This window comes from Zingiber officinale, chromosome 5B (assembly GCF_018446385.1).
Source record: "Zingiber officinale cultivar Zhangliang chromosome 5B, Zo_v1.1, whole genome shotgun sequence".
Taxonomy (NCBI): domain Eukaryota; kingdom Viridiplantae; phylum Streptophyta; class Magnoliopsida; order Zingiberales; family Zingiberaceae; genus Zingiber; species Zingiber officinale.
In genome coordinates, this window is record NC_055995.1 from 132,930,140 (window position 1) to 132,955,318 (window position 25,179).

Below are 25,179 nucleotides of genomic sequence, written 5' to 3' on the forward strand. Positions count from 1 at the left end.
TGTATCAATTCAATCTTGAATGAATTGTTGTGATGTGAACCTAATTCTCATTCTAGATTGATTGTTTGAATGACCTATGGATCTTGTAGAGATTATCTCCCACTCGATATTCCTAGGGAAGCACACGAAAGGTGCAAGCCCGACCTTACCAGTAGTGCCACTTCGGATTCGTCGACCGAGGCTTCGAAGTCAAAACCGTTTATTCTTGCCTTTAAGGCAATGTTCTGACTAGTCTTCTCTACTTCATTGGGCTCTGCAACTCGAGATTCGTGAAGTTCAAAAGTAGAAAATAATTGTTCTAGAGTACTTACCTCGAAGTCCTTAGAGATGTAGTATGCATCTACTAAGGAGGTCCACTCTGGAGTTCTGGGGAAGGCGTTGAGCGCGTAGCTTTGAGTTGCACTACCTTCTCACCTTGGTTCATCCGGAGGTTCGTCAACTGGGTCCGGAGGATGTCGCGCCTCGCTAGCTTTACTTCGGAGGTACCTTCGTAAAGCTCCAGGAATTTTTCCCAGAGATCTTTAGCGGAGTCGTAGCTTCCGATCCGATTTACCTCTTGAGGTGGCAGAACGCTGAGCAGGTGGAACTCAGCCTTTCCGTTGGCGACAAAATCGGCTTGCTCCTTCTTGCTCCACGTGTTTTCTTCTTTATATTTCGACGTTGCATATCCATATTTCATTATTAAAAGTATATCAAATTCAGTTTTAAAAAATACCTCCATTTTTCACTTCCATGTGGCGAAATCTCCGTCGAACTTTGGAAGATGAATATTTGCTCCGGCCATCGTCTTGATCGTTGTGCTTCAGTCGGCGGTTAGTCCTTCTGAGGGGGTCTGGCTCTGATACCAATTGTAGGTGCAGCGGAGGCGGGCAAGAGGAGGATGAATTGCCTGCAAATAAAAATTATACCCTCCTCAAACTTTCAACTCAAAAATAGTAACACTAAAATAAAACAATTAAGCAAAAAGAAATAGAGAAGACCCGAAATTAACTTGGTTACAACCAAGCCGGTTGTTAATCCAAGGCGATGAAAAGCGCAGTAAGAAAACTCCTTCTCTGAAGGCGGAGAAGCCTTTTACACACTTAGAAAGCTCAACAGTTGCTAGGAAATCTAATACAGAGTTGAATGAATAATTCCTAGCTCCAGGGGCCTTTATATAGCTCGCGAAAAGTCTATACCGAGGGTCCAAGGCGCCTCCAACAAGGTTCAAGGCGCCTCCAACTCGGTCAACGGATAAAATTTTATCCACAGCGCAAACGGTCAAAACTGACCTGTTGAAGGCGCCTTCATCAAGCTTTAAGGTGCCTTCATGTTGAGGCGCCTTCATGCTTCATGAAGGCACCTTCAAGCTGGTTTTCCAACTTGTGCTTCTTTTCCAGCTCCATTGTGTTGGCTTCCGATGCTTCGATAGTTTGGGTGATTCGGCCAACCGAAATAGGGCTCACCCGAACTCAATTTCCGGCATTCTCCTCGAGCAGCCTTCCTCCCCGGCTTAACATCCCTCGAATGTCGCGCACATTCTTCTCGTTCACCGGTGTACTCTTCCGCAGCTCTCTCGTCTTTCGAACGCACTGAGCCCGTCGGCTCCCTTCCCGTGCCGTTCTTCTCGCTAGCTGCGTCTTTCACTCGACTTCTTGTACTCCTAAGATCCTGCACACTCAGACACAGGGATCAAACATAAAGCAGGACCTAACCAATTTAGTTGATCACATCAAAATATCTACCGGGTCCAACAATAAACTCTTCCATATTAGATCGATAAATTTTATGAAACTATTGCATCTCTGACTAACGCTCTAGCTAAGTCTAAGGGAAAGAGTAAAGGTGCTCTGGGAGCTCAAGGCCACCTTAAAGGAAGAAAAAGGGCTCATCCTCCACATGTAGAGATCAATAATATTCTCCTACAAAGTTGAAAAACTTGAAGAGAAAAATGCATCCTTGAAACTAAAAGCGGATGAGATGAAGACCACCTTGAAATGGTTCTGGTTCCAAGTTGACATGATATTCAAAAGCCAACGAACCGTATATAGTAAGATTGTTATAGGGTACATTGGCAAAAACAAAAGGATGTGGCTTATATATCTCTTGCTGATTCAAACACCTGTATCATGCCTACGACCGCCACTAAAGGAAATTGGCAAAACTATAACAGATAAGGCTTGAGTTCCTAAGCAATCTGTAGTCAACTCATCCGGACCCAAAATAGGGGTACCAAAATTTCAAATTTTCATGTTTTATTTGTTTGTGGCAAAGAAAAACACTTGGACAAATTGTTCATGTTTCATAGAGATTTGAGGAAGTTCGCCACATTTGAGCATAAAGACAATAAAAATATCTCTTTGGGTAATAGTGAGGATGTCGAGATAATTGATACAGATAATATTAAGTTAACGTCGAAATAAATTATTAAGAAAGTATTGTTATCCAGAAGACATGAAATTTAATTTGTTAGGTGTAAACCAACTATGTAATGCCTAGTACAAGGTTGAGTTTCACTCAACTAAATTTTTAATGAAACACAATAAACCTGACAGTGGCAAAAATGCTCCTAATATCTTCGTCAATCTGTCCCTAAATTAACACAGAAGAAGTAAATCACTAATGACTATTAATCTTAGACAGTTGAATAATACATGACGATATAGGGGAGGGTAAATACCCAACTACTAGTCTGACAATGATACAAAACAATTAGCTCACTCCCAATGTCTTCGTCAGTCCATCCCCAAGTCAACACAGAAAAGATAAATCACGGGTGACTATTAACCCTGAATAGTTAAACAACGCATGATAACATGAGAAAAGACAGACACCAAACTACTAGTCAAGATTTAACCTCATACTTTATGATAGTAATACTACCTTACGCTAGCCAATTATATATCTCGAAGGAACAATACAATAAGTTTGATATTATCACGTAGAAGGTCATGAAAAGATATTTTGAGCACTATTTGACTAAAAATTTTTAATGGTCTTTCAATAATTAAAATAATACCTAAGAGTCCATTTTTAACCACTAAAAAGTCAGTGTTTTAGCCACTTAAAGGCATCAAGGTGTTTTGACAAATTAATCTTTTAATACTGAAAGTGATAAAATAGCATCACTAATATATTATTGGTACTCTCAAGAAATAAGGACATGCTCAGCTCCATGTTGATTTTGACCACTATAAGATTTTTTTAAAAAAAATAATAAATTTTTTAAAGACGTTAAACACATCTATACTATAGAGATATTTTAGGAATAAGAAACGTTGCAAGTTAAATTTAAATTTATGGTACGTTCTTTGATAAATATCAAACGTTGGCACTAACATCATAGATAATATCCACACAAGCATATTATTTGGCAAGTCATTACCATATTTGCTGATATAAAAGAGCAAATATATCCCTTCCAACATTGATAATCAAGTGTTTAAATTTAAATGCACTTTCTATAGATCTTTAGCTGATGGAAGTGAGTCTATTGCACAGATATAGCTAGACTTGCATGATTTTGCCTCACCTAAAAACTTGTCTCACCGTCAGTACATATGCGAGAGGCCCAAAGCCTTGTGTTTTATCCAAGATCAGGGACAGTGAAGAACTCCTCGTCATCCATAAACTCGAGTCTTGGCTTCTTGGAGGCCACCATGCCATATTTGTTGGCTCTGTAAGAACCTGTATTGTTGCTTGCCTTTGAATTGGTAAATTTGTTGGTTCTGAAGACACCTATGTTGCTTGCTTGTGGAGCAGGGAGTTCAGGAACTTGAGCTGCTGTTTGGATTCCCTTAGGCATCTGGCCATGAAAGATATCAATGTCTGCAAACCAGTCCAACTCCCCAAATCCAACAGGCGAACCCTGCGATGGGTTTGTTTGAATGGAGCGATACCCTATTTGAACAATAACCAAGTAGACAAATCGTAGGAATGTCAATAAGGTAAACAGTACCTTGTGGCTGGTTTCATGGTCTGACAGTTGGAGGAACTCATCCACATCCCATGCTGAGTTCATGAATGATGAAATGACTTGTGTTGCAGGAACTTTTGTGGCACTGGCAGCTGCTACAGCCGGCGCTTCACTGGGTGGTTCATTGTTATCATTGGAGTCTTTGTTACAGATTGTGCTCAGAGCTACACGGATTCCAGTAGCTAAGTAACGCTGATGGTTTGCAGAACGGGTACCGTCAACATGGATGGATTCATCACAGTCCTGACAAAAGAGGGCTCTGTCCTCGACACAGAAAATGAAAGCCACCTTCTCCTATATCAAATCCATTTCAAACATAGAAAAATTGAAACATCATAGTGTTTTCATGATCTTGGAAATTTAGCCAAGTGGACAATTTATCTTCTGTTGACATTTCATGTATTTCAAATAATTGTCAAGCAAAACAAGCGCAAGCCTAAGCTTTATCTTAAGAGATTTCCTGAAAACTATTTTTCAAGTATCTTGAGGAAAATCAAGTTCAGTCTTCCAAAACGAAATTATTTCTGTTAAAGAAAAGATTTGTTTGTGGATTTATGGCGATTGTGAATTATTTTTCAAAATAAGGGAAGTTCAGCTACAAACAGTTCATACAAAGTATTTCACTATGATTTTCCTTTGGTATTGCCATAAAAAATGTATAGTATCTCATTCGTAGTAAAAGCTTTTGGTGATATGATGTTTTCCATGGACTAGACTTCAAAATTTCTTGAGCTGTACAAGTCATTGTCTCATCTTAGGTTTGATAGCTTGAGTCTGCATTTCCCCCATGTCTTTTTTTTTATATATAATTTAGGTGTCCGGACTCTACCTTCGCTTATCAAGCAAATCCGGAGCACAACATATGCACACTTAGAGGCCAACCTATTCGTCCCTGGTGGGATTCAAACCCTACTCCTCTATGTGATTTACCACTACAGCACACTTAGATGCATGTGAGTTCTAGTTATGACTTAAAGAGTTAGTTTTTGCGCAAGGAAGGTGCCACAAGCATATTATTATACAGATAATCTTCTACTAATCAATTCTATCTGCATATAATAAAAATTAATTTCATCTTGTTTTCAGAAAATGGAAAAAAACAATAAACCCACCTGCACACAATAACTTACTGATTTGATATAGGTCATGAAGTTATCATTTTTTTCATTTCCATTTCCTGTGTCCATCTAAAAACTTTCCACTTCATCGTGGCATCAACAAAGTGCTAAACTCAATTTAAAATATTCTCTATTGAGTAAATTTCTATATGAATCAAGAAGCTAAGGCGTATGTTCTCCCTTTGTTACTTTCTTAACTTCCATCTTTCTTAGAGCTAGCATCTCTCCTCAACTCATATACTCATTTAGAGGTGTAATGTATTCATAGATCAAAGACCATTTTTCCTCGAAGCATTATGGAACCACTTCACACTGCAAGGCTTCAAAAAGCGACAATGACCTTCTTCCCCTCCATCTTCCTATCCTCCTTTCTCCTTTCGCTACCTCTCTATCTTCAGGCTGGTATTGACTGACCACCGGTGCATATCAGCGGACAAGTTGTAGATCAAATCAAAACCTTCTTGCACTGAACATTAGGAAGGATGGAATGAAATTGTGAACCTTGAGTAGATTGTTCACTACATAGCCTTTAAACTATGTAACTGTAGTGGGTGAGGCAACCCTAGCATCATGGATTGATAGTAATAATATCAAAAGATCACTAACAAGATCGACCCCAACAACATGGAAACTCGGAGTCAAATAGATGGAAACCACCAAAATAGATGGAAACCAATGCTCTGAGAATGTCAAATCACATTGCTAAGAAGCTGTAGTAAATTTTTTGTCACCCATGGTAAAAGAAATATAACTGAATAAGCAGTTGAGAGCAACCACTTCCAATACAATAAAATAGAAAACGCTAACATACAATGAAAGGAACAAAAGCAATAATGTGGTTCAGCATAAGTCTACTCCATGTAAAGAATATAAATAGGATAGCAAAGGTACACAATAATTTAGAGAATCTGTTGCCTAAACAATGTAAAATGACCAACTTATGCCTCTTTACACCAATGGAGAAAAAAGATAAAATCTTATCTTATGCACTTCCAAAACACCAAATGGTCTCCCCAAAAGGAAATCATTCTCTCTAACAAGATATTTAATTCCCCAAAGCTTTTCCTGTTGGTGCAATCATGCCCTAAGTGGTCAATTGCGATCATAAATTTTGATATTTAGGCAAAATATTTAAATTAGGTCTTGATTTATTATTTGATGTGTGTTTGAATCTATAGAAACTTAGTGGATACACATGTAGAGACAACTTGGCGTTGCCAAAGTCGTATTTATCCGATGGCTCAGGTTCATGTAGATCGGAGAAGAGTGGTATGAGACACATGACGGATTATAGGATGAGGAGCATCAAAAGGCAATTGTGTCTAGGAAGAAGACTACGTAAGTGAGCATGAAGGATGGCATGGGGAGATAGTTGAGAGTTCAGTGCATTCGAAGGACAAGAAGCTTGACAAAAGATAGGTAGAGATGGACTTCATAAGCAAGGCAAGAAGGATGGCACGAGAAGAGAGCCAAACTTGATGGAAGATGACCTCGTGTGTAGGACAACTACACGGTGAGTTGAGAATTGAGTGAAAATGCACTCAACTATGAGTAGATCTCAACTTAGGTGAACTTATCATTAGGTGGGTCGTAGCCAACATACAAGTCGATTCAAAAACTAATAGAATCGTGTTTTCTGTTGGCCAATCTGCTATTGTCTATAAGTAGTTGATTGATGCAAGTTGCAAATTGGATGAAGCAGTCGCTAGCATAAATCAATCATGGTCCAGGGGATCAGTAAACGTTTAGAAGAGAAGTAAAAGTTTGGAAGAGAAGTTAACTGACGCTATAGGAGACAAGTTCAACGATATCATAATGAAACAAGCAAATAAAGTTTTGTTAATTAGTTGGTTGATTCCATCAACTAATCAATAAATGGGTGCTAACTCAGTAAAGATTGAGTTAAAGTTCCATTTCATGAAGCAAACTATTTTACGGGTTCAAGAGGCCACAAAACACACAACATAATAACAAAGGTTATCACATTAATACTTTGTTATTCTTGATTTTTCTTGTAAAAACCTAACCTCTGTTCGAGGATATTCAAGGAATAGGAAACAAAATCACATATTAAGAGGAAAAAAAACACATAATAAGAGAAAAGGAGTTAAATAATATTTCGTATTTTTTAAAACATAACACTAATCTAATTAAATATGATTGAATCAGAATATTTTATATATAAATTTAGTTCAGCTTTAAATTGGCCAAAATAAATTCAAATTTAATTAGCATCACCATGTCTACTTGATAGATTTCCACTTAACATAATTCAAATTCATCTCAACCTTAAAATTTAAAATATCAGTTTAACTTAGATTAACTAGAATCTATAAAAAAACAATTTAAAAAACAACAACAACCAATCTTTTATCCCATTAAGTGGAGTCGGCTATATGGATCCTCCTACGCTATTGGATCTCCTACTATATCATCATCTATATTTAAATAAATTTTATCTTATTTTATCGTTACTAACTAAGTCTTCTGTGGTCTCCCTCATTCTTGATTAATGTGCATATTTGTAATCGTCTCACATCACCTAATTGAGATATTTATTGATCGTCATATTCATACCATCTTAAAATACATCTCTCGGAGTTTTTCCTTAATAGGTGCAATTCCAACTTTTCCTCTAATCTTCTCATTTTTTTATCTGTCCATCTTCATATATTTAACAGCTATAAAGACTTTTTTAGTGTGAACTTTTATAGTGGTATTAAAGTCTTTTAAGTAAAATTTAATAATCATGTCAAGCGAAAGACCTTAGGTCAACAACATAATTTCCTATCAAGAGATATCTTAAAGTTCTATTGCAAAAGAAATTATTTCTCTAAAGCCTTGTACATGACAAATGTCATGATACTTCTCTTGAACTAACTATCAAATATAGATGTAATTTCTAATTTCACTACGTCATTTCATTATGAGAAGTTTAGTCGACCTGGTGAGATTGTATGTGCCACTAGGAGGTGAATAGCGCAACAAAAATAAATTTGAGTGATCAAAATAATAAGCACAACAAATATATTAAATGCTTTTATATTGTTAATGGAAAAAAATAAGTGTGGTAAAGAAAAAAAGCAATAAAGAAAAACAAAAAGATTTATGTGCTTCAGACCCTGGTTCTCCGTGGCCTATGGACTCATAAGCCTTCTAGAGGTGGAGACATTTGCAAATGATAATAAAATGTAGTAAAAGACTTGTAAAAATATGAAGTCTGTAGGTAAAGACCTTAAATAAAAAAGAAAGTCAACAAAGTTAACAATAAAGGACACTTCAAAGCTCAGACATTGATGAAAGAATGGTTATTCAAGAATTGTGGGTCATAATATACCGCTGTAGTAGTTATGACATTCAAAGCGTCTTTGTTAGATATTAATAGAGTAAGTTGGTCAATATTAGTCAACTGATTCAACCTTAACAATTGATTGATCCACTGTTGTTGAATCCCTAACCACAACGACTGTTGTTCGAATATTACTTTATTCAATTGACTTAAACAGTTGTCAATCATTTGTTTGAGCCCTTAATTGATTGAACTACCTTCCGGTCAACTCTTGATCAACATTCATTGTGGTCTTCAAATACATGACAAATTCCCTTCAATGATGACCATTTCCTCTAACGATTATGTCATTAGTGAACTCCTTATTGGCAAATTAACGAACCACGTAGGTAAGTTTTCAAAATACCCAAATCACGTACTAATACCATTTTTTCCCCTTTACTATTCCCAATCGTGTTACTAGTCCCAATCGATCGCTACAATATAGCAATCGATTCGGATACTATTCATCGACGCATTAAAGTCCCTAATCGATTGCTAGCAATCGATTAAAAAATCCATTTTGTGCTCAAAAAATCACTAATGGGTCAAATAGACATTTGAGGGCATGAATATAATCAGAAAAATTAGATGAACACATAGACTGATGGACCTAGATAGCTCGAAATGACATGAAATCAGATCCAATATATTCATCTTGTTCTTCTGATTATATCCATGCCCTCAAACATAAATTTGACATATTATATTGAGAACATTGATTTTTTGAATACGAATCGGTTTGATTCGTGTTGAAAAAATCATTACTCTCAATATAGTGTCCCAAATTGATGTTTGAGGGCATGAATATAATCAAGAAAACTAGATGAACACATAGGACTTGATTTCATATCATTCCGTGTCCTCTAGGTCCATCAGCTGGTTTTGGCTTTGATTTAGTCGAAACTGATGGATGATGATTAAAAAAATCTGATTCGTATAAAAAAAAATCACTACTCTTAAATAGTGTGCAAAATTGATGTTTGAGAGCATGAATATAATCAGGAGAACTAGACAAACACATAGGACTCATGTCATTCCAAGCTCTCTAGATAATCTGTCAGTTTCAGCGAAATCTGTGCCAAAACCGATTGATGGACCTAGAGAGCTCGGAAAGACATGAAATCAGGTCCTATGCGTTCATCTAGTTCTCCTGATTATATTCATGCCTTCAAACATCAATTTGGGATATTATATTGAGAGTAGTGATTTTTTAACACGAATCAAATCGATTCATATTCAAAAAATCATTATTCTCAATATAGTGTGTCAAATTGATATTTGAGAGCATGAATATAATCAAGAGAACAAGATGAACACATAGGATCTGATTTCATGTCATTTCGAGCTCTCTAGGTTCATCAGCCGATTTGGCCGGGTCGATGGACCTAGAGAGCTCGAAATAACATGCAATCAAGTTCTATGCATTCATCTAGTTTTCTTGATTATATTCATGCCTCAAACATCAATTTGGTCGACTATATTAATAACACTAATTTTTTGAACACAAAACAGGATTTTTAATCAATTTTATTGCGTTGATGAACATTATCCCAAATCGATTGCTATACTGTAACAATTGATAGGGAACAATAGCAGGGGTAAAGATGGTATTGGGTACATATTTGATAATTCTGAAATTAGAGTACAAGATTTAGGTATTTTGGAAACTTACCTACACAGTTCGGTAATTTGTAGTTTCATTATTAGTCAATTGATCCAAATCTATTTGTCACCAAATCTTCTATTTGTGGAATTTTTTACAACTATTATTTCATCACTTGATTGTTTGAACATCATTAGTCGATTCCTTATGATAATTGTCAACTTCTTAGGTAACATCATGTTTAACAATATGCTTAAGTCAATTGAACTAAAATCAATCAACTGAAGCCAAAATAAAAATTTCTATTTGCAATTTTTTTTTGCCTTAAATAAACTCCATGGTCGACTAACTATATCAGTCTATAGAATATGGCTATTCGACTGAGTCATTGACTTTGACCCTAAAACACATGTTTGTAATGCCTAAGTGAGAAAACTACCTGCACCCGAAAATGTAAGTCACTCATAGTTTCTCATGACTCACATGCCAAAAGTTCACCTTCAGGACTTCTTGTCTTCCAAAAGGTCAAATTTAGAGTCTTCCTCATCTACCACACATTTGATCAACCTTGACCTATCAAGACTTCTCGACTTTTAAAAGACCTCACTTCTAGGTGTTCCTTGTTATGTGATTGACTTAGTAGGATTTCTTATTTGCAAAAGGCATTGCTTCTGAGTCCTCCTCATCTACTAACTTAACTCCAGTTGAACTTCTAAAATTACCAACAACTACGGGACTTGTGTTTTGCCAACTTGAACCTTTGCTCCTGCAACGAAAATGTAAGTAACATGCACTTGACCTAGAATATGAATAATACAATATGGACATGACTTTTAAGTGTTTGCCAAATACATAAAACCACTGGATATGATTGCACCATTAGATCTCATTGTCAATCATCTAGGTATAACCATGTGGTATATATTGTTAATCAATTTCACTCAAATCCTAGTGTACTATCCTAACAACCTTCATCTCATTATATGTCATCTTTACTTGGGTACCATAGAACTCTTCTACTATAAATACCCTAAGAGTGTGTTTGGTTCAGGGGTATCGCAGATGACCAAGGTTATCCGCCTATGGTAATCCAGAATAACCGTGTTTGGTTCAAGGTTTTTCTAGATTTCAAAATTTTTCGAGATTCTGAAATGTCAGCAAACGTCATCAATCTCGGCATCGAACCCGGAATCAGAAAACCATGGGTCACCAAAGGTTTTTCTCAATTTCGGAGGTTAAGCATTTTTTTTTCAAAATTACCCTTGGAAGGATTGGAGAGTCAAATCCCTAATGTCGAAGATGATCAAGCTCGTTTCTAGCGACGGTCAAGGGATCGAGGTGGAGGAGGAGGTGGCCCTCCAATCGACGGCCATTGAGGACATGCTCGACATGTTGACGGCGCCATTCCCCTCTCCCTCGTCCACTCCAAGGTGCTTAGCCAGATCCTCGAGCACTATCGGAAGCACGCCACTGGCAATTCTTCTCTCTTGTCGCCCACCGCCTCCTCCGACGATTCCTTCTCCTCCTCCTCCTCCTCCACCTTTGCCGCCGCCTCCTCCAACGATTCCTTCTCCTCCTCCTTCTCCTTTGCCGCCTCCTCCTCTGGCACTGCCTCCTCAGACAACTCCTTCTCCTCTTATTGCATCTCATCGAAGCCTGTCTCAGACCCCGTGCTCAGTTCTTGGGATAAAGAGTTAGTCAAGCTAGACCCATCCTCCCTGTACGAACTCCTCATTGTACATACTAAAGAAGAAGGCAGGAGGTAGCAGCAGTGGTAGTGGGCGACAAAGGTGGCAGTAGCAGGCGGTGGTGGTTAGCAGCGGCGAGCGATGGGCAGCAGCGGCAACGCCGCGGCAGGAGATGGCAGCAGCGGGCGACAGCGGCAAGCTGTGGGCGAGTGGCAAGTGGGTGACAGTAGGAGAAGATGACGAGAGGGCAGAGGAATTTTTTGTTTTTTTTAATTAGGTATTTGATTAAAACTATCTATAAAAAATTCTAAATTATAAAAAAATATCTAATTTTATTTATTTATATATATATATATCACTATTAATAATAATATTATCATTATTAAATCATGGATAACACGGTAAAATATCACACTAGATTATGTACTAAAACTTCCAAACAAACGAGGTTTTATTGTATTACCAAAATTGAACTAAACAACCTCTAGTTATGTTTCTTTCCCCATAACCTTAGTTATGTGATTACTATTAGGGGTGATCGCGGATCGGGTTGGTTCGGTTATTGGGATAAAAAACTATCCGGCCCTACTAGATCGAATAATGTAATATCATGACCCTACATCCGACCCTATATCCGGCGGTTATTATGTATTAAATATCCGATGGGTTGTCAGTTATTTGGATATCCGACCCTATATCCAATGAAATATAAAATATAAATATAAAATAATAAAAAATAAAATATTTTAAAATGATAATAGACATTACTCATTACACGTTGTAGTAGCTAATCGTCAATAGCTGCTACAACGTGTAACAACTTATCGGCAGTAGCTACTACAACGTGTAGCAGTTTATCCGCAGTAACTACTATAACGTGTAACAACTTATCGACAGTAGTTGCTACATGTAGGGGTGATCGCGGATCGGGTTGGTTCGGTTATTGGGATAAAAAACTATCCGGCCCTACTAGATCGGATAATGTAATATCATGACCCTACATCCGGCCCTATATCCGGCGGATTTTGTTTTTTCGGTTCGGTTCGGGTCGGTATAAGCGGGTTGATCGGTTTGGCGGGTTGACTGCTCACCCCTAATTACTATGCGTGATAACCTAAACCAAACGCACCCTAAGAGTTGAGGGGATTCAAGATTATCGATACATTGGATGTAGAGACATGCTTTGTTCTACTCTCAATTATTGCATTCTTGGGGATTCACTTGTAGCTTGGCAATCGAATAAATCTACAACTAAAACTTAATTTTTTTTATAAATTGTGAATATATTCTAAATTTATTTCTAAGTATAATTTTCAAAGCTCCTAATATTTATAGACAAACAAATTAATGACTTTAAGAAACATTAATATTTTTAATTAAATTTAAAATTATCATTCTAACTTGATTTCCAAGACTATTTTCTCAAGAATAAATAGAGTCGGTTCTATAACTTAAAAGTCATTTTTTAATTATATAGTTTTAACAATACAAAATTCTTTAAATAATTGTAGAAACCATGCGTGCAAAATAAGTTCTAATTGTTAAAATTATTGAAACCAATTTTTTTTGGAATTATTATATTTGAATAAAACTAAATTTTAGAAATAAGTTCTAATTGTCAAAATTCTTTTAAACAGTACGAATGCTAGTCTCCACAATCACTCTATAGTATATATTCTAGAAGTTTTAATACTTTAAGAGAAATTTTAAAGTTAGTAACTTTTTTAGGATGTACAAATTTTTTAAATATTCAACAACTAATCTACACCCAAATTATTAGATTAACATATAAGTGAAATTGATAGTATTCTACAGGGTTGTTAAATTTGACTTTTAGATTTATTGTAAAACCATTTTTATTTTAAAAAAAAAAAAAATACAAAATTAGAAAACTAATCAACAAAGAACCTCAACATTGGTGTGAGTAATTAGTTAGTTCTCCTATAAAAGAAGGTGCTTGAGTGTATTCCTGAATCCTGAGAAAGGATGCTTCTGAACAAATTGTAGAAAATTGGGGCTTTACTTCCCAATTTATATTGGGAAAGGCAAAGGAACAAGGGACGTCAGGACCTTATCCTTTTTGTTTTACAGAGAAAATGAGATCAAACCTAATGTATAAATTATAAAAGAAGCAATAACCTAGCCCGATTATTATAGAATGAAAAGGGAAAAAAAATAAATCTAAATCTAACATGAGAAGATGCATGGAATACCTGGCAGATGTCACAGCGAGGGAGCTTGGTGGAGAGGCAGTCCAGTCGAAGCCTTTGATGCTTGCTTGCCAGCTTGTTGGCTGCGTGAATCTCCACGTCACAGGCGACGCAGAGTGCTGCCTCGTCGGCGCAGCATATAACCGCTGCTTGCGCCTTCTCGCACACATCACACTGGATCTTCATCTCCCTGGCTCACTATCCAAAATGTGTTCCCCCTTTCCTTGACGAAACCTCTTTCAAATCAGTCTCCAAGACCACGATCCCCAACACAGAAAACAACAAAGAAATTGCAGAAGATGAAGGGATTAGCGAGAAACGCGTGGTGCTTACCTATCAGCGGGAGGAGATAAGACTGAAGCAATTGAATCGAAGTCGATGGAACACTGAGAAGCAGTGCGGCGAAGTTGTGGGTCATGCTCGAGCTTCCAAGTTGTGGACGAGGACGGCCATCGAACTTGTGGCCAGGAGTGCCTCCTCGCTTTATTTATTTTTTAAATAAACAACAATAATAAGTCTTATCCGAAATTAATAAAATTAAATTATTATTTTATAAAAAAAATTCTCTATTAAATCATTCTTAATTTTTAAAATTATTTTAATGGATGAATTATTTCTAGTCGGTTTCGAACCCTAATTATATGACTGATCGACTGGGCTCTGTCACTGACTGTATGAGAGCATTGGAATAAGTTATTATTTTTTATTTTTGATAATCCATCACTTTTATTTCCTTCCACACTTCATCTATTCCCTTTGGTGGCCCTCTACAAATCAACTCTCTTAAGTAAACAGGGCACTAATCTCATGTTAATTTAGGTGGACATGCTCAAATCATAACTTTAATATTATGAGTATAGATTTTCTAGTTCGTATTTAGTAAATCAGACATTGATTCATTGTAATGATTAGAGAGATTCAATGATCTTCACATACTAAACATATAAGGACCATTGAATCTCTCCAATCATTACCCTTGGTCTAAAGAGAGATCAAGATAGACGGAACAGAGGATCTCATCTGCGATCCTACGACACTTGAATTCATCTCCTCCTTAATTCATGGGATGCCCCCCTCCCTCTATCTATCGGTGTGCTCCCTTTACCTGCAAGTAAACAAGCATCAAATTATGAGTCTCGGTCGGATTGAGTAGAGTCGAGTCAAACCTGAATTAGGACGGTAAATAAATTTACATGAGCTCAAGTCAATCTAAGCTCAACACGATATATTTATGCAACTCAAGCTAAAGTTTGTTCGAGTACGTAGAGTTGAACTCGAGTTTGATATTTAATTATAGGTTTAAGCTTAAATTTTTTTATTTTATTATTATTTTTTACTAAATAAATTAATATATAATATATTATAAAAAATTATATATTATTTATTAATTCGTTTGGCTCGAAAAGCCACCCATCCAATAATAATGAGATTCAAGCTCAGCTCAATTTTTAATTAAGTGGACTCGAGCTCGATCAACTTTAAATTCGAGTTGAGTTTTGACCGAACTACTAACTGCGCCCCGTGAACAGCTTGACTTTTCACGTCTATCCTCGACGGACACCACAAGAAACTCCATCCGATTCGCTTAATAGGGCATACCGATTACAAGGGGCGGCTGATCTTGATCGGACGGTCGAAAAGACAAACTGGAGAACGTCCAGCCGTTTATTCTGATTTTCTCCGTCGTCGAAATGTGAGATGAGACATCATCGTTCCTTCGCAGGTTTCCATCGTTTTTCCTCGCCGCGAGCACGAACAGGAAAGGAATGCTTTGTCTCGTCGCAGTCGCCTTAAGCTTCGTAGGCTTAGCGACCTTGATCGTTAAATTCGCCAAGGCAGATGGTTGATCCGCTGCCTCGATCCCATGTTTCCATCTTCATTTTTTAAATTTAGGAATTTGTTTAATTTTCCGCGATTTCTTCAGGAGATTTTACGGTGACGTCGAGGGGTCCGCCAAAGCGAGAAGAAGTGGAAGGCAAGGTAAGTAATCATATCAATAGCTACTAATTTATTGTCTGATTGACACATGACTGTGTGCTATTCTGTTGCTTTTGTAGGTTGTGTGGATTACAGGCGCAAGCCGTGGGATTGGTAAGCGGATTGTTCTATTTCATTATATTTTACCTATTCCCCCCTTATTTTAAGGTTTTTTTTTTATTTCTGTTAATGGATTGCTCGCGTTCAGTTTCATATGTCGATTCAGCGATGTAACCTTTTCCTTATCATGCTAATTTGTTTTCCACTGTGAGTTAGGCGACTTAGTAGTCGCCACTATCCTTGTTTACTTTCAGAGGAATAGGTATATTTCTTTTGGTTGGGCTATTAGCTGACTGGTTTATCAAGTGCTTTGATAGCAAATCAATACATGGCAACATATTTCAAAGCTCCTATTGACAGCTTATTGTCCTTCTGTTTGAGGGTGCTGAACGATTTAAATAAATAAAAACTACGCAGCAATTATGAAACATGTGAAGCTTTGTGGAATAAAGTGTTCCATTGAATACCATTCCATCACTGTAAAAAAGTGTCATGCTCATACCCCTTGTTGACCTTAATCACAGAACAAGGTCTTGCTTAAGAAAATCTAGGGAGCTTTCATCCTTCATTACGGCTAAAGAAGCATACAACTCCATTTTGAGATGCCTCTTTTCCGTACTAGCAATTGCGACGTTTCACCAACCTGGTTCACATATTTGTACATCTAAAACCACAAATATCAGAAACAACTGATTCCATTGTTTTGACCCAGAATGTTGTTGCAGCTTCTCACTCTTCATAAATTGGATTTACCATTCCTATGATTGTGAGCTTATATGCAACTTGAAGAATTTTACAATATGAACTGTGGCTTTGTTATTGTCAAGGGATGCTCAAGTTCTTCCTTATTTGCCTTGCAGTCTGAATTCATAATTTTTTGTATTTCGAAAGCCACTAGGTCTAAGATGTTTTTGTTTAAAAATTTTAGGGGAAATTCTTGCAAATCAATTTGCTGGTTTAGGTGCAAAGGTGATACTCTCTGCTCGAAATGCATCCGAGCTTGAGCGGGTGAAATCTGAAATCATCAGTAAGTGCATTTGTTGATATCTTGTGCCTGTAACCTAACATTTGGATCTCTCTTGAACAATACTAAGAATATCTAAAGATTGGCAGGCCCACATAGTTGTATTTTAGCTTAGCCTCATGTTTTATCCTTTCTCAAAGGTAAATACCCAGCTAGTAGCATTGAAGTATTGCCTTTGGATTTGGCATCGGGTGAGGAATCCATCAAAGAAGTAGTAAAGAGGGCAGAATCCTTGTTTTCCAATGCTGGTGTTGATTTTATGGTTCACAATGCAGCCTTTGAGCGTCCTGTGAGTGAATTCCTTTTTCCATAAATTCATATTTGATTTTGGTGAAATCCTCCTAAATGAAAACCTGTTTGAGTTATTGGATGCACTATGCTAATGCTTGCAAATTAGCATTGATATTCCAATTCTAATTGTTTTATGGATATAATGGCAGAAAAGAAAAGCTCTGGATGAAACTGAAGAAGGACTTCGAGTAGGAACTTCCCACCTTATTTTGCTAATTTTTCTGATGTCGCCATGTACTGTCACTGAATGCACTTTGTGTTCTTTTAGGCCACCATGAACATAAATGTTTTGGGGACAATAACTCTCACTAGCCTTCTTGCACCTTATATGCTTGAAAGAGGAAGAGGCCATTTTGTAGTGGTATGCTGAATGGTGTATCTAATCAGACTTCAAGTCTTATTTCTTTTATTCTTCCTTGATTACTTACAATTGTTCATTTGTAGATGAGTAGCGCAGCTGGAAAGTGTCCTGCACCAGGCCAGGCTCTATATTCTGCTTCCAAGCATGCTCTAAATGGATATTTTCATAGTCTGCGTTCTGAGGTATGGTTCAAATTATACATTTCTGGTTGAGATCTAATCTTGCTATTTGCTGACCCTTGTTCTCCACATGATCTATGCTGTCCCCTTGTGGCAAAGTAATGCTGCTCACTAGTTTTATTTAGACAGTACCTGTTTTTCTTGTCTTTTCTTTCTGATGCCATCTTGCTTGTTCAACATTTATCCACTTATTATGCGTTATGATTGCTTCTCTTATCCACATAATTATAGAAATACTGTATGCTGTATTGTACCATTGCATCTGCCCTTGAGTTTCCCCTGCCTTTACCCCCTTTTTTCTCTTTAATATGGCAGCTGTATGACAAAGGGATTAAGGTAACAGTTGTCTGTCCTGGGCCAATTGAAACATCAAAATCTTCTAACGTAAGTTCATCAGCAGAAGGTGGACTCAAGGAGGTTTGTCCTTTCCCAGAGTATGCAATGACCATTATAACTTTCTTATAATATAAATAAAACACACAACTTTTTATATCTTTAATTAGATTTTTTTTGCTGAGTGAAGCATTGGCTTCCCTATAAACTACCAACTTATTTCGAGGTTGGAGTAAAAAAGAGATGTCTCTGGATGTCATTTGGAACAGTCACCCACTAAAGCGTTTTCTTAAACTTCTGGTGGATCTTTATTTGTCTAATTGTTTATGGAACTTTTTGTCAACAAATCAAAAAGAAAAATGGAGGGGTTCAGTATGAAATTTATAGGTTCTTTAAATTTTCATGGGCGTATAATCTTGCATCTGGCATTTCTATATTTGACAGAAGCGTGTGTCATCGGAAAGATGTGCTGAGCTGACAATTATTGCTGCAACACATGGGCTTAGGGAAGCCTGGATATCATATCAGGTTTTTTTTTTTTGTTTTTTTTTCTGTGGTAGAGTATTTCCTTTTAATTTCCTTGAACCAACAGTTAACTCATAAGACCAATAAATGATGTACTCTGTGTTGTTCAAACTTTTTTTCTTGAAATTAATTTTTAGATGAACGTTAGAAAAATATCATCTCATCTTTGTCCTTCTCGTTAGTTCTCTGTGATGTGTTTTGACCAATTTATGTTCTATTATACAGCCTGTGCTTTTTGTAATGTACTTGGTGCAGTACATGCCAACCTTGGGATATTGGTTAATGGATCGGGTATCATCTTTTACTCATCTAAATTTCATATATCCATTTACTTTGCCATTCCCTAAGTTTGTGCTTTATTTCATGTTTTTATTTTGTCATTCTTGAAAAATGAGTTCATCTGAAAAGTCTATGCATAGAATACTTCACTGAACAAGTCCTAAATCAGATCTTTAGGGTGAAAACAATAATAGCTAGCTTGAAGTCATGAATAGGGTAATTATGCTAGTGCTCCTTAATCTGTCGGGAGGCATAGATTAATGCCTGTCCTGCACTGATTGTGATAATGCTGATTGAATTTGCCTTCAAAATCTGTATTTTGATAGCCTCAATTTCCATAGACAAGCATACTGTCTGCCAGTAGATAGTGCTATTTGTGAATGATAAATGACATCAATAGTAAAACTCAAGCCCTCTATAGTTGCTTTGAGTGTTTGGTGGTTACTAGCTCTGAAAATAATTCCTCCAAGCTTGCAAATTCAACTGCATACTCTACCATATTGTGAGACTTGCATGATGTGCAAGAATTCCTCTCTGAGAATCCATAAACATTTCAAGATGGAACTTCTCTTGGAAGGCTTCACAGTAGGCTACTGATGCAATGGGCACCCATCCTACTCTCATGGCGTTCTTCATGATTTCCCATTAGGTTAAGGTAGCTTCCACGCAATAATAAGTGGCAAAAACACCTACTCTCAGCAACCAAGTTCTCTGAACTCTCCTATATTATCAAGCAAGTCATGGATTGCTAAGGGATTGAATCCTCCTTTGATTGAACTAAACTTGTTTGGAAAAACACTTGAACTGCATGAATCTTGCTGCTTCACGACCACTCCCACAGGCTCCATTGACAGGGCCAACCTTTACGTTGGACATTACCTGGAATTGTATAGGTGGAAGGGAATAAGATAATGACACAGGAAAGGAAGCAACAATTATACTAATTGTAAAATAGTGAAACCCCCACTTATACTCTGAGACATATTGCTGCATGTCTGGGATCATGACATCCAAAAAACCAAAAAACTTGAGAAGCGTAAGATAATAACAACTCGTCAATAGAGAACAACTGAAAACATTAAACCTAAGCAATGATTCCAATTGAACTGTCGTGACACAAATGGCTCTTGGTACTATTTGTCAACCATGATAATTCCATCATCATCACCTATGTTAGACAATGGTCCATGTGAAAAGGCATTATAGAATGCATGCATACAACACGACCTAAAGTCAACCATCTATGCTGACCATATAATAGCAAGTGTAATCTTCATAATTAAGTAATTGAATGACTTAAATGTATTTTCAATATGAGGGGTTTGCGAGTACAAATAAAAAATAAATAAATACAAGCAAATAACTACTTAGAGAAACATCTAAATAACTTAGCTAGCAAAAGTAAAGAATAAAACAAATGATAAGTCCTAATGTGCAGCAAATAAATCTCTAGGAGAGTCCAACAGCAGTACATGTCAAACTAATACAACATAATGTTGTTATGTATAAATAAAGTGAGCGATAGCATAACATGCAATTTTAATAGAAGCGTAACAAGTATAGTAGGGAGCTTTAATGTTTCAAACTAATGGCACCATGGTCAGTTAGCTTTATGTTTTATAAGCGAGATTGAGCATGACACTTGTGTTTCCCCTTTGCTTTTCAAAGGAGAGTTACTCTGTGTATGCTCATACGGGTACCTATACTAACACATAATCCATAAATTCATCAATGGTTGATTGAGTGCAAAATATTGATGATAATAACAATCAAGTACCTATGACGCGATCAACGAGCTAATAGGGTTGTAAATGAAGCGGACAAGTTTGGTGTTCGGTTCAATAAAGCTCGTTTATATTCGTTCAATTGCAAAAAATATATATAAAAAATAAACAATCTTGAACACGAGTGAGCTTGGGTTCGTTAACGTCCATGAACTATGTTTGTGAATAATTTATGAACAAAATTTACTTATTGACTTATATAAAATTTAATTGCCAAAAATAGTATGTATGCAAAATGTTCGTGAATAATTTTGTAGATTTTTTGTTGTGTTCTTCTAAATATAGTATTCGTAATATGTTAAAAATAAAGAAATAGTATAAATTTCATCAATAGATAAAAATTTAACATAATTTATAAGAATAACAACGTTGATAGTTGAGTTCGAGCTCGATAATATTTTTTAATAAACAAGTTTGAACAAGTTTGATAAATAAATAAACTAGTTTGAACATAGCTAAGCTTTACTCGGCTCATTTACTCCCCTACTAGCTAGTAAGAGAGTTAAAATAATTACACAAGCTTCCAAATGTGTTTCTTCAATTTAGCTTGTAACAGAAGGTATATATGTCATTTTATGTACTAGTAGCAATGATTTGATAGTACCAAAGAAAGCATTAACATCAATAACATCAAGCCTGATTATAATACTATGCAAGTGAATATAACTTAAGCAAGTATTAAGCATAAAATAAATAGGGCATGCATATGAATAATGGAAATATCATAAGTATCAATAGTTTTGAAAGTAATGCAAGCATTAAGAGTAGAGAATGTCAAAAAGTTCTTCCTTGTAGAATTTGGATTTTCAACCATGACCCCTAACAATTTGTATGTGCTTAACCACTACCACCACTCACAAGCAAAATCTGACTAACACTCCAATTTCCCTACGGATACGTCAAAATTCAGTTGCAACGCATAGAATTTACTGTAATATGTAAATAGAAGGTTATGGGGCCTAACGGGCATCATTCAGATGCTAAACAACTCTCTGCACCAGTACAACAGCTATAAGGGTCATAAACTCTCCTTAAACTCAGAAAACTCAATAATCAACCCCCAAAAAATTTATCCTAGGTCTGTCTGATGAGGGACATTAGGACATCAAATCCTTGTTGTTCAGGTTGATAGGCTAAGTTCATGGTTAGTACATCAAATCCTTGTCGTTCAGGTTGATAAGCTAAACAACTGTGAAAGTCAAAATTTCAGGAAAAGAAAAATCTAGAATAACTTGATAATTCCTTTTCTTATTTTTTCTTCATATTTGTTGTTTAATATTAAGCTAAACCTCCTGCATTATTTTTGCAGTAGGAAACAATGTTGTTTATTTTTGCACTTTCCAATGTAACTAGAGACAGTGTACCAGTTTGAGAAGGATCCAATTTGCATATCAACGAATAATGATATGATTAGAACTAAATTTCGCTACATGTATAAATATAGCAATTAAGGAAATTAGTTATGTTCTTATTCTTCATATGGTTATCACTGTGAATATGAGTTCTGAGTTTTGCCTGAATCAATGTGTTTGTAGATTGGTGCAAAGCGTCTGGACGCTGCTGCAAACAAGAAAAGTGCTTACAGTTGGAATCTATTATTTGGTCAAAAGAAATCGATCTGATGGTCTCTCTAATCTAGGAGTTCATTCCTCCAAGAAACAGCTTTACCACATTAAATTCCTGTTAGCTCTTCCAATTTCAATTTCCCTCATTTGCTACAAATTTCTGTATAAACAACCTTTACGATTCAATATCTTTAGTTTTAGTTTATAGGTCTAAGACAACATCATGACTGTGCCCTAACATTGGAGGAGGAAAATCATGTGACCTTTAACAAGTTCGGGTACAATTTCTAGTTAAATGATTTGTTTGGCACCAATGACTTAGTCGAAGTTTGTTGTGTCAAACATCTTTATTATTATGTTAAAAATATCATGTGTTCATCATCTACCCTATGTCCTGTGGCAACTCCTTATTCTCAAGAATATACATACTGCCTGATTTAAGTTTATTTGGTTTACTAAACAATTGTGAGTAATAAAAAGACTAAAGAAGATACATCTTTTGCACATTTAAAAGCGTGGATGAGCTTTATTTCCAAAAAAAATAAACACAAAACTTTGATGCATTTTTGTTTTTTTTTTATAGTTTTTATACATTAGATGCATTCATTGGTGATTTTTTTATTTCTTTTATATAATGTGAAATGTAACGATAAAAGTTATTGACATGAATGACAAGGATGCATACAATACATCTTTTTTTGGATCCCATATTAATAAAAATTTTGTGCATCAGACTCCATTTTATATAATGGGAGCAAACAAGTTTAACCATGTCCATACAAAACAAAATGAAACTTCTCAAATAAGATCTGTCTATGCTTTTTCTAAATAACAATTTCTTTAGTATTTATATCTACATGTATTAGAAAGACAAATGGACAAAAATTAAAACAACCCTTCTTTTTATAAAGATCATGGAAACTTTTAATTTTGCATTAAAAGAGAACTCTAAAATGGCTCATATGATATTTCTAGTAATTCCTTTTCTATTTTATACAGATTGCAATTTCACCATATGATACCATTTAACTAAGCAGAGTTAGGTAGGGGCAATCATTCAGTAAATAACGAATCGAATTAATTAAAAATTGATTTAACCGATTTGATTTTGATTAACCAAACCAAATCGAAGTATTGTTAAAACTAAATTAACGGAACCAAATTAAAAATCAAAATTTATTTAAAAAATCAATACAAAATATATACAAAATTAATAATTGAAATCTGATATGTTTTTATTCTTAAAATAATAAAAATTACAAATAATAATAAATATAAAACATTAAATAAATATTATAAATTATATATAAAGTCTAATAAATAAAATTCAAAATTTATTTTTTTAATAATTTGGTTAACTGAAATTTTTAATACGAAAATCAAAACCAAACTCAATTAACTGATATTTTTAAAAATGAAAACTAAATTTCTGAATTGATTGAATTGAACTTTCAAAATAAATTGGTTCGGTTGATTTTTTTTTTTAATTTAATTGAATAGTTGTACACTCCTAGATTTATGTAACAATTTTCCAGTCTAAATTTTAGAAGTTGAAAAATGATACATAATCGCAATTGCTAAAGATTTTTAATGAAGAATCTTAAAACTTTTAGCTGAGGATTCACTCTCACTAAAAAATGTTAAAAAAAGATTTTGCAAGAGCTTGAAGAATGATTTCAAGAGGTTGAGATTAAGTAGGAAATGAGTTTGAAAAGACAAACGATAGTTATTATATTTTTTCTGTTTCTGTGATAAAAAAAAATCTCCCTAAATTTCCCAATATTTAAATTAGCTATCTTGTATTTAAAATTACTAAATTAAATACTTATTTTTGAAGCTGAAAGGAAGGTGAAAACATATGGGCGGAAGAGTATTTTGAAAAATTAGCGTATGATTTAATAATTTAAAAATAAAATGTATAATTTTTTATTTTTTTTATTTTAACTTTTTATCGGAACAATTAGAGAGGAAAAGAATCTGAAATTGTTTTGGGCCAGCCAATTCAGCCCAATTTATTTGTCATCCGGCCCATAATATTTAAATTAGGGTTACGGTTTCTATGTCCGACATCGGGTCTATATAAACACGCATATACTCGCAAAGGATTGCACGCCTCCTTTCATTCTCCCTTTTATCGTGTTTGCTACTGTTCGTTTTGTCTTCTATTTCTGATCATCTCCATCCATAAAGGTTTATTTTTATTTGTTTTCGTTTGTATTCATCGCTTGTGATCTTTGAGTGGTTATTGATGGGAAGATTAGAAAAGCCAATTTGCAGAGCGGAAGCGCCTTGTTCCTGATGGCGATTTCTGCATTGAAGGTTGGCGAGATCGAGCTGATGGCAGTTCTCCGTGCCACTCAAATGCCCCTTTTTGATGATGGCCTCGAACAAGCTGCTACATTTCTATTTTCTTATGGTTTTCTTTCATCTTATGCTGGATCTCATGGAATCCTTTTTGTCCCTAAATCATCTCCTTGGTACTTTATCTGCTTTTTTTTTTTTAAATAAGGTTTTTTCTGGTTCTTTTTTGGCGATCTGCCATTTTCTCTTGTTCCGATCGATTTGTTTCAAATTTCCTTTGTGTTAAATTCGTTTTCATGTAAGGAACATCTGTGCCGTGATACTGTACTTCATTACTCCGTTATTTCATCTTGATTTTGATGATGAATATAATCTAACTACCCGTTTATCTATTTTTTTTAAAGAAAGGATTTTTTTTTTTTTGGTGATCTGCTATTTTCGCTTGTTATGATCGATTTGTTTCGAATTTTCTTTGTGTTAAATTTGTTTTCATGTAAGAAATCTATACCGTGATTTGTACTTGGTTTTTGCATCTTGATTTTGATGATGGCAAAGTCTAATTGCATGATTATCTATACGATAAAGGAGAAATTTG

The 25,179-nt window shown here is 35.5% G+C and overlaps 2 protein-coding genes, 1 long non-coding RNA gene and 1 other non-coding gene across 5 annotated transcripts; 3 read left to right on the plus strand and 1 right to left on the minus strand.

Annotated features, from left to right (window-relative positions):
* Positions 1 to 3,322: 3,322 nt before the first annotated feature.
* Positions 3,323 to 14,376, minus strand: LOC121986079 (B-box zinc finger protein 24-like). Of its 2 annotated transcripts, none has more exons than XM_042539880.1 (4): positions 14,239 to 14,376; positions 13,909 to 14,123; positions 3,938 to 4,249; positions 3,323 to 3,847 (listed from the first exon to the last, which is right to left on the minus strand). In XM_042539880.1, exons 2-4 carry the CDS (start codon positions 14,089 to 14,091, stop codon positions 3,566 to 3,568), a joined length of 777 nt encoding a protein of 258 aa, XP_042395814.1. In that variant the 5' UTR covers positions 14,092 to 14,123; positions 14,239 to 14,376; the 3' UTR covers positions 3,323 to 3,565. The 2 variants fall into 2 exon arrangements, with proteins under 2 accessions (XP_042395814.1, XP_042395812.1); XM_042539878.1 differs by having other exon boundaries at positions 13,909 to 14,128; positions 14,239 to 14,374.
* Positions 14,377 to 15,537: 1,161 nt separating this feature from the next.
* LOC121986080 (dehydrogenase/reductase SDR family member 7-like) lies at positions 15,538 to 22,664 on the plus strand. Its single transcript, XM_042539881.1, has 12 exons — positions 15,538 to 15,747; positions 15,830 to 15,885; positions 15,963 to 15,996; positions 16,871 to 16,969; positions 17,107 to 17,255; positions 17,407 to 17,445; positions 17,526 to 17,618; positions 17,702 to 17,800; positions 18,113 to 18,214; positions 18,575 to 18,658; positions 18,881 to 18,946; positions 22,254 to 22,664. Exons 1-12 carry the CDS (start codon positions 15,672 to 15,674, stop codon positions 22,338 to 22,340), a joined length of 984 nt encoding a protein of 327 aa, XP_042395815.1. The 5' UTR covers positions 15,538 to 15,671; the 3' UTR covers positions 22,341 to 22,664.
* A 1,741-nt stretch (positions 22,665 to 24,405) lies between these two features.
* LOC121987894 lies at positions 24,406 to 24,713 on the plus strand. The gene is made up of 2 exons (XR_006113760.1): positions 24,406 to 24,473; positions 24,545 to 24,713. It is a non-coding gene; the product is annotated as an uncharacterized LOC121987894 (long non-coding RNA).
* On the plus strand, positions 24,560 to 24,685 carry LOC121988222. Its single transcript, XR_006113957.1, has one exon. It is a non-coding gene; the product is annotated as a small nucleolar RNA snoR86 (small nucleolar RNA).
* Positions 24,714 to 25,179: the final 466 nt, after the last annotated feature.